The 17408-nt window shown below is 39.3% G+C and overlaps 2 protein-coding genes across 2 annotated transcripts in view; both read left to right on the top strand.

The window, feature by feature from the left end:
• Window positions 1-17408, top strand: part of ITGA1 (integrin subunit alpha 1) — a 181440-nt gene that overhangs the window by 4308 nt on the left and 159724 nt on the right. The window lies entirely within an intron of this gene.
• PELO (pelota mRNA surveillance and ribosome rescue factor) lies at window positions 4071-14202 on the top strand. Its single transcript, XM_061393557.1, has 2 exons — window positions 4071-10050; window positions 10350-14202. The coding sequence occupies exons 1-2, from the start codon at window positions 9325-9327 to the stop codon at window positions 10782-10784; spliced, it is 1161 nt and encodes a 386-aa protein (XP_061249541.1). The 5' UTR covers window positions 4071-9324; the 3' UTR covers window positions 10785-14202.

Below are 17408 nucleotides of genomic sequence, written 5' to 3'. Positions count from 1 at the left end.
AACAGAGAAGAACTAGCACAACTTATTGCTGAAAGGCACATATTTTTTGAGAATGTATTAGATATGAGGCCCTGTGCCAAGAATTTTGCACATATTACATTTTAGTCTCAAAAAGGGGAAATTCTGGAACTATTATTCATATTTTACAGATGAAGAAACTGAGAGACTAATTTGACTACAGTCACACAATTAATAAATGGCAAACCCTATACTCTATTCAGATCTCTCAGGTTCTCGAAATAATGTACCGTTTTGGAAATAGACCATGATGTTGGGAAATACTGAAGGCAAAAGGAGAAGGGGGCGACAGAGGATGAGATGGTTAGATAGCATCACCAACTCAGTGCCCATGAATCTGAGCAAACTCGAGGAGGTAGTGAAGGACAGGGGAGCCTGGCGTGCTGCAGTCCATGGAGTCACAGAGTCGGACATGACTTTGGGACTGAATAACAACAACAATTGTCTGTCTAAATATAAATCCATTTCCCTCTTGCTCAACCCTCTAAATGTTAAATCCAAGTCTAATTGTCTAAAAGACTTTGATAAGGATCTGATTAACGATGAAATGGGTCTGTTTTCCATGACTTTTAGGTATATAGTGAAATTAGATGATGTCCCTTCTTACATTAATTATAACTCAAATAAGACTCATTATAACTCAAAATAACTCAAATTATAACTCAAAAAATTATAATCTCCGGTTATTAAAAATACAAATACAGAATTATCCCTAATTGAGTGTGTATCTCTCCTCCCTAGAAACATTTCAGCTAGACTACAAGCAGGAGTCTTCTTTTATGACTTTTTTCACAGGCAAGATTTCCTATTCTAAAAGAAGTCCAGTGAGCTCATGGCTGGATATGGAAGGAAGTCAGCCACTTACTTATAACAAAGAAATGACCTCCAATGACATACAGTGGATTGTCAGGAGCTGCTGAAAACAGCGAAAATATTTAAGTCATTATGAAGCCTGTAAAGTCAGCAATAAATTCAGAGGACTTTTGTTCATTTGTTTAATAAATGGGCAGTAATGGTAGCAATAAAACATACATGCCAAACTAGTTTGCCTACTTTTCTTCCCTGCTCTCATGCTGTTATTTTGATGCATGAGCTCGAGGGCCACAACGTATAACTGTTGATCTTACTTCCTTAGATGGAGGCTCCTCTGCCTGGGTTCCAACACCTCAACCCAACAAACATCCCATTAGATGTAGAACTTGCTGAATTTTAATATGCCCCTTAACTAATTTATAAAATAAAGGAGCTCATGTTTTAAATATATTCAGAAAACTAGGCATCAAAATGCTATTCTTTACCTACACTGCTCTTCTGTTATATGAAATACAATATAGTGTATTTGAATTTTTGTTAAGAAATTGAGATGAAAGATATTTGGAATCGTTGTCACAATGCTAAAGTCAGAATACACTGCCAATTCCGAGTGGCCCCTGACTGGAGAACTGTATTCGCTCTCAAAGCAAGTACAGTAATGTATCAACAGATGTAAATGAGCTGAATATATTCCTGTCTTTATGATTATTGAGCTTCTTTCAGCTCCTCCATTGTGCCAGTTCCTCTGAAATCTCCAGGTCTTTGCATAAGCTGTTACAGTGCTGCTGCTGCTAAGTCACTTCAGTCGTGTCCGACTCTGTGCGACCCCATAGACGGCAACCCACCAGGCTCTGCTGTCCCTGGGATTCTCCAGGCAAGAGCACTGGAGTTGGGTGCCATTGCCTTCTCCGTTACAGTGCTACAGATCCTCAAGTCCCCATGTGAATGTCATTTCCATGAAGCCACTGGAGTAGACTGAACCCCCCTCCCCCAGATACTTGAATGACTCTAGCACCTTTGCTTCTATAATACACAGCATATTAAAATTAAACATCAAGTTGTCTGTTTTCCCAGATTAGTGTATGTTCTGTTGAGAATAGGGTCTTTGTTTATTATCCCTACCATCTATGAATAATAGGTACTTGAAAATTTGCTATTGAATGAGTCACAAAAGAACAGACTACAAACAAACTCATAAAATAATAAAGGAGTCAAGTTGTCTCTTTTAGTTATATCAGGAATAGTCTATCTATTTCTATCTATCCATATTTATATCTAGTTGAATGGAAATCACCATTAAGTGACTGATGCACCAGTATTTTAGGTACTATTAAGAAAGAAAAGTACTGCCAATCCAATTATAATTGCTGAACCTACAGATGCCTCCTAGTTTCAGTTCAGTTCAGTTCAGTTCAGTCGCTCAGTCGTGTCCGACTCTTCGCAACCCCATGAATCGCAGCTCGCCAGGCCTCCCTATCCATCACCAACTCCTGGAGTTCACCCGGACTCATGTCCATCGAGTCAGTGATGCCATCCAGCCATCTCATCCTCTGTCATCCCCTTCTCTTCCTGCCCCCAATCCCTCCCAGCATCAGAGTCTTTTCCAATGAGTCAACTCTTTGCATGAGGTGGCCAAAGTACTGGAGTTTCAGCTTTAGCATCATTCCTTCCAAAGAAATCCCAGGGCTGATCTCCTTCAGAATGGACTGGTTGGATCTCCCTGCAGTCCAAGGGACTCTCAAGAGTCTTCTCCAACACCACAGTTCAAAAGCATCAATTCTCCTAGTTTCAAGTGATGTTAAAATGCTGAAATATATACATCTGAAAATTATAATAACATGCAGTATATCTACATGAAATTTTCTATCACATTTTTAAAAACTGCATCATAAGATTCCAAACACACTCCTAGATACAAAGATATGAACATTGTCCTCCTTTTAGTTCTCTTCCAGGGCCAAGTTTGATTCAAAGAATAATCGCTCCTCTGACACCAGCAACCTCACCAGATCCCAATAACAGAGCTTCCTCTGAATACTCTACCTTTAAGAGGAAGCTTAGGGAGAAAAGTGACAATGAAATAATTCAAAAATGTTCCAGGTCACAGGATCGATAACTCTAGTTTTGGCAGGCTTTAATATCTCTAATATTCTTTCATATCAGTGGTTAGTACCAGGACCAAGTATATTTGACGGGACCTAATTTTTTATCAAATGTCTTTTCTAACTTAAAAGAAATATTAAAAAGTCAACTAAATCTTAAAATGCAATTAAAATATATGCACTGGTTGGAATTAAGAATTCACTCTATGTACAAAAACATTAATATTGCTTTATAAAAACAGTAGAGCTCTATAAACAAAATAAGTGAGAAATCTTTGAAAAATCATTATAATTCAGATAGTAAAAGCAGTGAAGACATATTTTTTTGGTATGAACTACCTGAGATCTGCTGAAATAAATGAAAATTCTTAAATTTGAATAGGATACCTAAATCAATCACACTAGAATCTCAAATGATTAAGATGAATGGTCTGCATATTTTATTATAAATCCTATACTCTTAATACAACTTACAAATATGCTTTTCAAAATTTTCTTTTTAACTATATACTTTTAGTTTGCCAAGTACTACAGTTTGAAAATTCAAAGGTATTGACCAGTTCCTAAAATTACATATTTTATTGTAATATTTTAATAAAATAATCCTATATTATATAGAGATTCATACAAATAGGAATATACCCTCCCACACACTTTTGTTGATAAGATTATTTATTTAGTAGGAGGCTTTATATTGTTTTGTGACAATTGCAAGTAAGTATTTTTAATCACAGGAAATTTAGATAGTGAGTACAGCAAGTTCCTTAAAGCAAAACAAAACACTTTCCCCTTTTCTCTTTTACCATTTTACTTGAATTAGCTGAATAATCCTCCCAGTCAACCACTAACTTTGCTTATGGACGTCACATAGACATCTTTGTACAATTTAAGGTTAGTACATTCTCTTTTAAATAACTATTGCAATCATCACTAGAAATTTATAATAAGAGTGCTGGTTGTTCATTCTGTAAAGATCATTTTCCAAACCAAGTGTAATAATACCAATTGTCATCATACAATATTCTAAAACATTTTAAGACCTTTATCTCACTAAGATATATTTAAAATTAATCATTTTCTTATCCATGCATAGATAGCTCAAAAAAATGAAATAGGTTTACAAAAATTTATCTTAAGAGAAATCTTCCTTTCAAATTATCAGTAACATTATAAAACAGAATGTGATTTCATAATTTTAAGATGTCAATGATAGACAAGTTAAAAACTCTGAATTAAAGTAGCACTAATAACCACTCATTCTTTCATATAATTATGATAATGTACCAGTTGTGCTGGGTTCCAGGGACACATGAAAAGTGATACAAAAGAACACAATAAAAAAGTAGTGTTTGCGCTTAAGAAGCTCAGAGTCTGAAAGAAGTAATAGATAAGCAAAAAAGTAATAATGGGAAAAGCCCCCAAAGCAGAAAAAGGAAAATATTAGTTTTGTGTTGTTTGAAAGTAACCTTTGCAAAAAATCTAAGATGGATACAAGAAAATGTATACAGCCTCTACTATTTAAGGGTCACTGTGTTAGGTACACCCACTCCAGTGTTCTTGCCTGGAGAATCCCAGGGACGGCGGAGCCTGGTAGGCTGCCATCTATGGGGTCACACAGAGTCGGACACGGCTTAAGCAACTTAGCAGCAGCAGCAGCAGCAGTGCTAAGTACAGGATCTTCAAACAAGGCAGCCCATTAGCCCTGCTGCTATCACACAAATCATTTCTAATGTTATTATTATAATAGGAAGGATTGTAATCAGTTCATCATGAGGTACATGAGCCAGCTCATGCAGTAGGAGTAACCTAAGGTTTCCCTGGAAAGGAGATAGTAAGTAGTATACATAAATGCACCCAACAGATCATCTATCATTCAACTCTACTGAACCCGTTATTTTTCAAGGCTGAATAATTGTGATCATGTTAAAGTGAGCTCTTGCTCCTTGCTTTTGTCTGATCCAAATCTCTAATTTCAAGCCAGGTATTCTTAGAGATTTACAACAATACATTACATGTCTATGAAAGTGAAAGTGAAGTCGCTCAGTCATGTCCAACTCTTTGCCACCCCGTGGACTGTAGCCCACCAGGCTCCTCCGTCCATGGGATTCTCCAGGCAAGAATACTGGAGTGGGTTGCCATCTCCTTCTCCAGGGGATCTTCCTGACCCAGGGATCGAACCCAGGTCTCTTGCATTGCAGGCAGACGCTTTACCCTCTGAGCCACCAGGGAAGCCAGTTTCACAATTTTCAATGTATCATAATCTCATTAAAACCTTCTAAGGGATAGTGAATGAGAGAGGCAGACAATCTTATTTATAATTTACAGTGAAAAATTTTAGCTTTATAGAGGTTGGGAACTTAACTAAAGTTGCTAAAATTGAGCTAGAAAAGACCATAACTCAGGTCTGCTAACTCTTGACATGCAAACATTAAAATTAGTATTGGTCTTTTACCACTAAAATCGGCCTTAGAAGAATCAGATTCAAAACTGAAAATAAATGTGTCAGGGTGAGATTATGGGTAGTGTTTTAATTTTTTAAAAATACCATTGCAGAATAGGTTTTACAACTAGAACAATTTTAATTACTGAATTCAATTTCCTCAATTCCTAAGTAAAAGAAGTTCAGTTTCAAAGAGATTAAGTGGTGCCAGAAATTATAGTAAAAACAATTGACAGTGTAAGAATTACAATCCAGGATATTTGACTTCTAGCCCAACTGAGACACTGGAAGTATATCAAAAACAACAAATTGAAAGCTTTTGGAAGCAACAACACTGACTTCTCTTTTTTCTGGAGAGATTAATATAAATAAAAGTTTACAGGAAAATAGATATAATTAAAGTTACTGATACAAAGATTTCTATCTTCAAAGAGCCAATAAATAAGTATAAAATTAGGATTTAAAGCAACAGTTAAATTTCGGTTTTTTCCCTCATGATTTTGCTTATTTAAAGACTGAAAATACTCTATACTGCTATATGTTATGTAACTACTGTAACCGTAGAAGTCTGAAAATAAAGGGAATTACTTTGTAAACCAGGTGAGCTATAGTTAGTAATATCAGTGTCTTAAGAAGTATCTGTAATAATGTTAAATATAGTTGCTACATTTTTTATCTGATCCACTCAGCTCGTCATCCATATATGAATGTCTACTAGGTGCAAGGGGACTTTTCATGGGACAGTCGAGGGATGCAAGGATGAACCCATCCAGATTTCAGTAAGAAAGAAATGTACCCAACTAATAGCATGCATGGTTTCAACTTGAAGGTAACATTTAAGCTCAATGATAAGTAAGCTTAAATGGATTTATGGAAGTAGGGGTGAGAGAAAGTGACATTTTAAAAAGATAAGAGCTAAGGCAGCAAAGTAGAAAGTTGCCAGGATGTACAGGGAACAAAGACTGCTCCCACTGAGGAATTTAGGGGGCTGAAGGGGATACAGGGAAATAAAATGTGTGAAGTCATGTCTTGGAAGCCTTGAATTTCATGGAATTTGGATTTTAACAGAGAATGAGAACCCCCAAATAACTCAGAACTGTGATGACTGACCTAGAAAGACTAAGTTAAAACACAAAATCTGGGAGAAAAACATCTGACCATTCAACAAGCTCAAATTACTAAAAAAAAAATTCTGTTATGGACATTTCAGATCAAAAAACATTTCTGTGAAAGTTTTGTAGTATGTTCAATCACTGAAGCACATTTATATTTTAAAAGACAACCCAAAGCAGTGTGTCTCATAATTAAAAAAAAAAAAAAAGAAGAATCACAGAATCAACAGTCAACAGAGGTTTACCATTGATTTGCAATGTAGAAATATATATTTATTTTTCTAAGGTAGGATATTTGATCTTTCTCAAGAATTACAATGGTGACCAAGGCCGAGCAGAAGGAAAATTTTTGAAAAGATAAAAATATTGAAAATATTGAAAAATATTGAAAAGAATATAAGGACTTTTTTGTTTTAGTAATAAAAGAGCAAGGAAGGAACCTTCCTTTCAATGCCCCAGGTTGACTTCTAAGCTGTGAGTCTTAGTTTAACTGATAAAGGTGAGAGTTAAGGGGAAATGACAGGAGAGGATGAGATGGTTAGATAGCATCAGTGACTTAATGAACATAAATTTGAGCAAACTCCAGGAGATAGTGGATGAGAGGGAAGCCTGGTGTGCTGCAGTCCATGGGGTCCCAAAGAGTCAGACATGACTGAGTGACTCAACAACTACACATAACCTTCGGAGTTTAGGGGATGATTTCAAGTGTCCATAAATTTAGATTTGTGTTGGTGGAATGAGTGTGGAATTAAGCAGGCTTGGATTTGAATACTGGTTATGTGACCTTGAATACATCCCTTAACCTCTCTAATTCATTTTCTTCATTTATGTATGAGAATAACAAATATTTACCTTATAGGTAAGAACTGGAAAAAGCATAGGAAGTACCTGGTGAATATTCAAGAAGTGATAGCTCTTCACTAAAAACCTAACATGTATTAAGGGCCCTGTGTACCTATCACTGTGGTTTTTGATCCTTGGCAGATTTTCAAGAGGGGGAATGATTATACTTAAAAAGGTGACCAAGGAGCACCTGAAAGCATCTCTTCCTCCTTCTTTACCCACCACCTCTCTCTCTCTCTCTCTCTCTCTCTCTCTCTCTCTCTCACACACACACACACACACTACTAGTTAAGAATAAAAAGATCCATGTCTGTTGGGAGACAAAAGCCATACTCACACTTTAGTGTAATCAGTTCTTTGTTCAATGTAAAGTTCTTGAGTTCTGGAAGAAGAAGACAGTCTCAGGAACTTCGGGAGGGCACTCAGTATGATAGAAGGTGGCGAAAGAAGGAGGTACAGAAAGGGCAAGGGAGAGGAGATGCCACACACACAAAAAAAAAAAACTGTTCTAATTTGCACTAGAGTTTTGGAAGGGACCTTTATGTTCCCCCCAGACAACCTTTGAGGAAGTTAATTGAGATTTGGGTATCAAGATCTGTGCCAAAGTCATATTACACCCCTTCATCCCAGTCTTACATTTTAGGGTGGTTAAGTTTCCCTTCCAATGCCTTACCCAATAACATAGGAAGGCCAATGGGGAAGATTTGTGCCCTCTGCCCTCCAAGCCATCTTAACTCTCAAAACTTTGGTGGGTTTTCTTCGATTCACTGGTCCTTTTAAGAGGCAGTTCCCACCTTTCAAATTACCCCCGCTTCTCCTTCATCCCAAAATGTTAAGTGACTTATGGATTTTTTTTTTCAAATGAATTCTGCAGCTGTTCAGTCAGGGTAAATCAGTCCTTCCTCCACTTCCCCAGTCCTGGGGTCTCAGCTCAGCTCTGACAATGAAGATCCGGTCCTAAACTGTTGAGACCCAACCCCTACCGTAAACATTTCACAGGCTGCTGAGCAGCGGAAAGCTGAGACTGCCAACCTTGGCTTCTGGGGTTCTCAGGACATCAGATCAAAGCAACTGAGAGGTCCATCCAGGGGTAAATTCCACAGATGGTTTCTTCTCTCTCTGGGATCAGTGTTTTAACATCTGGGTTAATCAGATCGTGCACACTTGGTCAACTGAGAGCACAAAGCAGCTGGGCACGTTACTCAGTGCAGATGCCCCGTGACCAGACGTTCTTAAGAAACAGCTTCTGGACTGAGCAGCTCCAAAAAGCGTGCACCGTCTGACTGGGGATGAGGCAGGAACAAGGCGGGGCGTAGTTTGGCCCTTGGTGCCAAGTCTGCACTTTTCAGAGCCCTTTTACTTTTCCATAAGTTATTACTTTTCCGTAACTAGAATTATCCATAGGGAGAAGGTGTAGCACACAGCTTAAAATATATATATATATATTTGCACTCACAACTCCCCAGATTCTTCACAAACAGGGGTGGAAGAAAAAACTTAGGAAGTCCAGTTTCAGCACTAATACCAAAGACTCGCCACCAAAGACTCCGTGTGCTTTCCTTAGGTGGTTTATTCTTCGGGAAACACCTCCGGGCTTAGCACGCCTGCGCACGCGCAAGCTGCGGCCCCGCCTCCTCCTTGGGGACGTAAGCCGTGCGCTGGGAGGCAGGAGGAGGGCTGCGCATGCGCCCTCGTTGCATCAGCCTTGGTCTGTACAGCAGCAGGAACCGCGGAGAGAAAGGTGTTCGCAGCGGTGTCTCTCGACCCGATTTTGCGCGGCGCGCCTCGAGACTACGAAAAGGAAGGGCTAGAGTAAGTGCCCCACCCCACGGCCGCTAGAGTCGGATATAACGTGTTTCCTTCTCGCGAGGCAGGTGCCGGGAGGAACCGGGCCCCGCCCCCTTCCCGGCCTAGAATTTCTTTCCCTTCCCGACTCCTTTTTCCGCGGGGACCCCCTCGGTTCCTCTTGTTTTGGCAGTGAGCCCCCGCCAGGGTCATGAAGCTCGTGAGGAAGGACATTGAGAAAGACAATGCGGGCCAGGTGACCCTGGTTCCCGAGGAACCCGAGGACATGTGGCACACCTACAATCTAGTGCAGGTGGGCGACAGCCTGCGCGCTTCCACCATCCGCAAGGTGCAGACCGAGTCCTCCACCGGCAGCGTGGGAAGCAACCGGGTCCGCACGACCCTCACTCTCTGCGTGGAGGCCATCGACTTCGACTCCCAAGCCTGCCAGCTGCGGGTCAAGGGGACCAACATCCAGGAGAATGAGTATGTCAAGATGGGGGCTTACCACACCATCGAGCTGGAGCCCAACCGCCAGTTCACCCTGGCCAAAAAACAGTGGGACAGTGTGGTTCTGGAGCGCATCGAGCAAGCCTGTGACCCAGCCTGGAGCGCCGATGTGGCGGCTGTGGTTATGCAGGAAGGCCTCGCCCACATCTGCTTAGTCACTCCCAGCATGACCCTCACTCGGGCCAAGGTGGAAGTGAACATCCCTCGGAAACGGAAAGGCAACTGCTCGCAGCACGACCGGGCCTTGGAGCGATTCTATGAACAGGTGGTCCAGGCCATCCAGCGCCACATACACTTCGATGTTGTAAAGTGCGTCCTAGTGGCCAGCCCAGGATTTGTGAGGGAGCAGTTCTGCGACTACATGTTTCAACAGGCAGTGAAGACCGACAACAAAGTGCTCCTGGAAAACCGGTCCAAATTCCTTCAGGTAAAACAGTCTTACCCAGGGATAATTAAACATGGGCAGAGGGGTTTGCTTAAACTACTCCTAGTTTTAGAACTCAGAATAGTACCAGAGGAAAAAAGGTTTAACTTGGCTGGGATTGTGAATTGGATAATGCGGTGAAAAGAAACCTGTTAAGCAGCTAGAGATTTTATGTAATAAACTTGGTTTAAATTCTTAAACGTATAAAACCTTAGTAGTGTTTTTGGCTTGAGGTCATTGTGGGCAGTTTAACGGATACCCTAAGAGATTCTTTTATCTAACTTTTATAATTGTGATTCTAGGTACATGCCTCCTCTGGACACAAGTACTCCCTGAAAGAGGCTCTTTGTGACCCTACAGTAGCTAGCCGCCTTTCAGACACGAAAGCCGCTGGGGAAGTAAAGGCCTTGGATGATTTCTATAAAATGTTGCAACACGAACCGGACCGAGCATTTTATGGACTCAAGCAGGTGGAAAAGGCCAATGAGGCCATGGCAATTGACACATTGCTCATCAGCGATGAGCTCTTCAGGCACCAGGATGTAGCCACACGCAGCCGATATGTGCGGCTGGTCGACAGCGTGAAAGAGAACGCAGGCACCGTTAGGATATTCTCTAGTCTTCACGTGTCTGGGGAACAGCTCAGCCAGTTGACTGGAATAGCTGCCATCCTCCGCTTTCCTGTCCCTGAACTCTCTGACCAAGAGAATGATTCCAGTTCTGAAGAAGATGAATGATTGCAACTAACAATTGAGATAACCTGTTTCTCACTCCTTCACTGTTACATTTTCTCAGCATCCTGTGAAGAAAGCTGCAAAAATGGCACTTTGTGGTTCTCACAGGGTTTTTCATGTATTTTGGTCACTCTAGGTGATTTGTGGTTGGCAGGACATGTTTTCAAACTGAACAATAAAAGGAAATAATCTCCATATATTATTAATTGGGATAATTTTATTTTGGAATTATGAGTTATTCGCAGCTCTTAGAAACATTTTGTATATTTAAAAAGAATGCCTATATATTCTTTGGGATGGAACATAAAAATCCCATACAGCATGCTTTGAAGTAGTTTTCCTTAGGAAAAGCTTTTTAATGTCTCATTATCTTCAGTTTACATTGTTTAATTTGGCACGATGTATTCTTACACTTTGTTATATGATCCTTTTTCTTGCCGTTTCCCCCACATTCCAATTTTTCTTAATTTTTAAGTTTATTTGCTATTTTAAATGATTGCTTAGTAATTAGAAGACTTCCCTGAGGCTAAAGTTAAAATCTGTTTTTCTTAAGAAACTTGTTAAACCAACCTTGTTAAAAGTAATAAGCTGGGTTTTTCTTGCTAGTTTAGAACAAATCGTATTTACTTTAGAGGAGCACCTAATTAGTTACTTTTAGGTTGTAGAGCTTTGATCTACTAAAGATTCCCAGGATAGTCTACTCAAGGTGCTTTTATTTTTAAAATGAGGCTAAGTATGGGATTTGCTTTATTAAGAGGTAATTAGTGGCAAACCTAGATACAGTGCACAGTCTGTACTTAAGTTCTTTGCTCTCCCACACTATTTATGTATTTGGGAGGTTGTCATAGTTACAGTTAATGCTACCATGAATTTGTATGTGCATTTGCATTCTTAATGGAGGGGCGAGAAAGCCTGTTCAGAAAGTTTGTCACATCATTGTGCTTAGCTGCTCAGTCGTGTCCAACTCTGCAACCTCGTGGACTATAGCCCACCACGCTCCTCTCTCCATGGGGTTCTCCAGGCTAGAATACTGGTGTGAGTTGCCATGCCCCCCTCCAGGGATCCTCCCAACCCAGGGATCAAACCCAGGTCTCCCACATTGCAGGCGGATTCTTTACTGTCTGAGCCACCAGGGAAGCCCATCACATCATTAGTAAATGGCAGTTGATTTGTACTCCAGCTGTTTACTATAATTAGGGACTTTATGCAAATACCTGAGAGTTTAAAATATTTTCCATTATTTTTTGTGTGCAATTTAAGAATTGAGGGGGCCTTGCAATATAATCACATCTTAACATTTTTCACATCTCAACTTAGTAAAATAATAGGAAAGGCCTATGAACAAAGAGTGGTAAGTCAGTCAGTCTGTAACTCTGGGGTCAGTGGTGCCTGCTTCAAACAAGGACACTAAGTTAAATTTGCTTGTCCTTTCTGCCTTCTGAGCCTTTCTGCTGGTGCGCCAAGTTCGTATATTGTTTATAAAAAACTTCCTAACTAATCTGGACCTTTTTACCTGTAGTTAGCTGTGGTTGTTGTTCAGTTGCTAAGTAGTGTCCAACTCTTGTGACCCCATAGACTGTAGCCCACCAGGCTCCTCTGTCCATGGGATTTCCAAGGGAAAAATGCTAGAGTGGGTTGCGTTTTCCTTTTCCAGGAGATCCTCTCAACCCAGGGATCAAACTCAGGTCTCCTGCGTTGGCAGGTGGATTCTTTACCACTGAGCCACGAGAGAAGCCTGTAGTTAGGGATAGACACCTCCATATACTTTAAAAGCACATTTTAAAATATCTACTTCCTAATCAAAGCGATTTAAATTGTCATTTCATTATATAATTTTATGGATATTTATGTTATTAATAATTTGGTAGGAGTGTAAATATTGAAGTCACTAAGATTCTTAATATTAGAACTTTATTGATAATGCATTGTTTTTTCAGTCAGAAATTGGAGATCTGGGGCCTCTTGCTCAGTGGCACCCCACTCCAGTACTCTTGCCTGGAAAATCCCATGGGCGGAGGAGCCTGGTAGGCTTCAGTCCATGGGGTTGCTAAGAGTCGGACATGACTGAGCGACTTCACTTTCACTTTTCACTTTCATGCATTGGAGAAGGAAATGGCAACCCACTCCAGTGTTCTTGCCTGGAGAATCCCAGGGATGGGGAACCTGGTGGGCTGCCGTCTTTGGGGTCGCACAGAGTTGGACACGACTGAAGCGACTTAGCAGCAGCAGCTCATTATCTATCTAGTACAGGTTAGTCCTAGCTGTTAACCATGGCTATAGAAACCAGGGGAAAGAAAACCTAATAGTAAATCTAACCAATACGTTTTAGAATGTTAAATTCTCAAATTTAGCTTCATCTTAGCTTAAGTAAGTGAGTGAAGTCATTCAGTTGTTTCCTACTTTTTATGACCCCATGGGTGTAGTCTGCCAGGCTCCTCCATCTGTGGGATTCTCCAGGCAAGAATACTAAAGTGGGTTGCCATTTCCTTTTCCAGAGGATCTTCCTGACCAGGGATCTTTGCAGGCAGACTCTTTACAATGTGAGCCACCAGGGAAGCCCAGGTGGGCTTGGGAACTCATCTTAGCTTGGAAACTGTAAAAACTCAACACCCAGACTGGACCCCAGACTAAATAACTTTGCAGTCTTAGAAATGATAGACTATTTTTTTAATCACTATTAAAGCTCCCAGGTGATTTCCAATAGATAACAAGGCTGAGACCCTGGATTCAGGCTTTGCTGTTCAAAAGTGTGGTTTCCATGAACCAGCAGCATCTTCTGAGAGCTTGTTAGAAACTAGAATCCAGGAGTCTACCCTAGACCTGTTGAATTGCAGCCTGTATATTAGCATCTCCAGTTGATTGCCATGTGTAATAAAAACTGATAAAACATTTAGGCAGTAGCTTATTGTCCTTGTGCCAGTTAATCTCTGCCTAGGGTTGCCAGCCATAGAGAAAAAGATTTGAGTTTTAAGATCTTAAAGGAAAACTAACTACCAATATTCAATTAAATTATAAAACTAAATGAAAGCCTGTTTCTATGTCTAATTAAAGTATCTTTAAGAATTTGTATTTTTTAAAGTTAAATGTTTTACCAGTACCATTATCAAGTATATATCTTCCTAGATACATAGGTGTAAATATCAAAATAGTGATAAGAACATAATAAAATAAATTGGTTCAAATAATTATTTTTTACTGTTCTCTAAAAAACAAAATGAACCATAGGTTTTTGGAAAGCATATATAGCAGTTTAATTCCAATTGCTATTCGTTAATAAGGAATGACTGGTAACAAATGAAAACACTGTCAATAACATACCTCAGATTAATGCAGCGTTGTACTATAAGCTTCCGTTCATCCCCAGGTGCTTGTTGGAAACAGATTGCTACCCTTGCTAGGCTCAATAAATGAGAAGTTTGCAGTTTGTTTTCTTTTGTTGCAGGTATGATGCATATCAAATTATATTTTGCTATTCCTGGTCTCCTGTTTATGTTAAATATTTTGTTAATTTTCTGTCTGTATTTCACTTTCGTTACTCCCTTATATTCAAGTTGAATTATTTTTCTCCCAGGTACCACTAGAATAGCTTTGTGAGGCTAATTTTCTGTTACATCTGCTTATTTTCAGTCACTAATTGATGACATTTTTTAATCCCTTTAAACCAGATCTCTCACCCTCACATATTCTATAAGAAAAGTGATTCATAATTTCTGCAATTCCTATATACTTGAACTGAAATTCTCTGTGTTGCTAAAAAAAAAGTACACAGATGAAATGGTGTATATGATAATTCCCCTGGAGTAAAAGCTCTTCTTTGGGAAAGTATTATTTCACTTTCAAATCGGATGGTTTTCCAAGCAAATAATACTGGCTACTTGTGTTCAGTATCAAAATATGTTGAATTACATGTTGAAAACAGGTTTCTAGGTGTTTCTTAGGATTCGAGGAGAGAGAAATCCTTTTGCCTGTGCCTAGAGCTGAGATATGGGGCAACCATACTTATATTACACCACTTCTTAAAGGCAGTACATTTAATTTTATCCATTTTTTTAGTGCCTGTGTGGATCAAGTACTGAGCTGGATTTAGGAAAGAAACAAATCACTGTTATACAAGTAACTCGTAGAATGTTTAAGAGGACACACTGTTGTGAGAGGTGGCTTCTAGGAGGAACTTTACAGAGCCAGCATATTTGCTTAAAATAATAAACCTGGAAAGATCAGGAAGAGGAGGCAGGCAGGGCAAATGTGCTAGTCATCTTTGACACCCCTCTCCCCATACCATGATAAAGGGTAGGTTTGATGGTTAGAAACCACTGAAAAGTTTAAACAGGATGGCGTGACAAAACTTTGCATTTCACAAATATCACTGACAACATCAAGAAGGGGTTGGAGGTGGCAAGATTGGAGGCAAGGGGACAGGTTAAGAGAACACTTACTAGAAAAATTTAACAGGAAAATGATGGCTAAACAAGGCAGTACAATGACTAGAAGTCACGAGGAAATACTAAGCGGATCAATGGGACGGGAAGATTGTTCAGTTATGGAAGGAGTCGAGTCTAGGGGTAAATCTCAGGCGTTTGTTTTTTTTTTTTCTTTCTTGAATGGTGGGAGAAATGATGGCATAATTCAAACACAGGAAAACTAGGAAGAGAAGCAGTAAGTTCAGTTTGGAATCTGGTTTGAAGTGCCTATGGGCCTCTTGGAATGCTTTTCTACCACATCGCTATATGCTTGCTTACTCACTCCCTTCAGGTTTTTGTGCAAATGTCACCTTAGTGACAAAAAAGAAAAAGCAGCCTTTTTTGAAAAACTACCTTCTCAAAGTTTCCCTTATCCTTCCTTGCCTTAAGTTTTCTCTGTAATGCTTAAATTCACTTAGTTGCTTTGCTTATCATCTATCTAGGATATAAGTTCTAGGAGGACAGAGATTATTGTCTGTTAGGTTCATTGCTATATCCCCAATACTGAGAACAAACCCTGACATAAAGTAGATGCTCCAAAAAAAAAAAAAAAAAAGTTGAATGACTGAGTGAGTCAATCTCCAGAAGAAGGTTTCTTAGGCGATTGTGCATACAACTCTGAAGTTCAGGATAGAGTATTTGACTATGGATAATAATACAAAAGATGTCAGCGTATAAGCAGACCTGAAATCATGGACCAAAAAAAGAAAACTAACCTAGGAAGTTTTAGTGAAACTAGAAATAAAAAAGGACCAAGCATCCAAGCATAGGGAAAGAGCAATATTTAATTTCTTTAAATGCTACCTGACTCTGTTATCTGTATTATAATAAAGCACAGGTATTTATAGATTTCAACAATTAATATGCCAGGTCATTATTTTTTCTTTTACACATCTCTCTAGTGTACTAGAGATATACATGTAGAATAGCTAAAGTGTTGATTTCATAGAAAGCTGAATTTTTCTAAGTTTTTAAGAAAAATTTCTAAGTTGGAGAGCAAAAGCCAAATTAATTTTATATATGTATTTCTTATTGGAGTATAATTGCTTAAAAATGTTGTGTTAGTTTCTGCTGTACAACAAACTGAATCAACTATGTGTATACATATATTCCCTCCTTCTTAGACCTCCCTCCCACCCCACCCCACCCCACCCCACCCCACCCCCCACCCCACCCATCTGTGTGTGTGTTAGTCACTTAGTCGTGCCAAACTCTTTGTGACCCCATGGACTGCAGCCTACCAGGCTCCTCTGTCCATGGGATTTTCCAGGCAAATATACTGGAGTGGTTTGCCATGTCCTTCTCCAGGGGATCTTCCTAACCCAGGGATCGAACCTGGGTCTCCTGCACTGCAGGCAGATTCTTCACCAACTGAGCTACCAGGGCAGCCCCACCCATCTAGCTCATCAAATTAGTGTATGAAGTTTGTTTTTAAAAAAGAAATGTTAGAAGGTGATGATTGAATTTATTAAGGGATTTTTTTTTTTTTTCTGAATTCCCAGAGTACAGGAATTATGAGAAAGCTCTGTTTCCTTCAGGCCGAAAGGTTGCTGCTTTAGGGCCCTAGTTGTTTAGTCACAAAGTGGTGTCTGACTCTTTGCAACCCTTTGGACTGCAGCACATCAGGCTTCCCTGTCCTTCACCATCCTCTGGCGTTTGCGTATCTTTGATTTCCCTCACCACTTCCTCTTTTATTCCCTGAAGAACCACAAGTGTCAGAATTGTGGCATAAATTTTGCAAAGTTTTTTTTTATATCTGTTTTAAAAGTTGATTTTGATCCGCCCATAATTTTGTTGATACACATTTTTCAGTAAATGAGCTCCAAATTAGTGAAAAGAATTTAAAATGGGATGTAAAAAGCAATTAAAAAAATAAATTTCAGATAAAGTTTTTAAAGCCCTAGTTTTCTTTAAATTAATGTCAGCATATTTAAACTTTGTGCTGTAATTCAGTTTATATAATTTAAGAGATTTAGTTGTTTAGAAAAGTGCTATTCAAGATTTTCTTAATGTGTTATGTGTTTTACTGATGAATACTCAATGTAGAAGTTCAGTATAACAGTGTTATGGAAAAGTCAAAATGATTTCTGATGGAGTTGAGATGCAAATATAATATTTTTGTGTATCAAGGATGCCTTACTTGGAAAAAATTCAAAGCCAGCAATGC

This window comes from Bos javanicus, chromosome 20, assembly GCF_032452875.1.
Source record: "Bos javanicus breed banteng chromosome 20, ARS-OSU_banteng_1.0, whole genome shotgun sequence".
NCBI classification, from domain to species: domain Eukaryota; kingdom Metazoa; phylum Chordata; class Mammalia; order Artiodactyla; family Bovidae; genus Bos; species Bos javanicus.
The sequence above is the reverse complement of the archived record's forward strand: the minus strand, read 5'-3'. Positions and strand labels throughout refer to the sequence as shown.

Excerpts from the sequence above, each read along its gene's own strand:
- PELO (XM_061393557.1), top strand. The coding sequence starts at position 9,325 with ATGAAGCTCGTGAGGAAGGACATTGAGAAAGACAATGCGGGCCAGGTG. Across the intron at positions 10,051-10,349 it reads ACCGGTCCAAATTCCTTCAG|GTACATGCCTCCTCTGGACA; the intron begins GTAAAACAGTCT and ends TTGTGATTCTAG.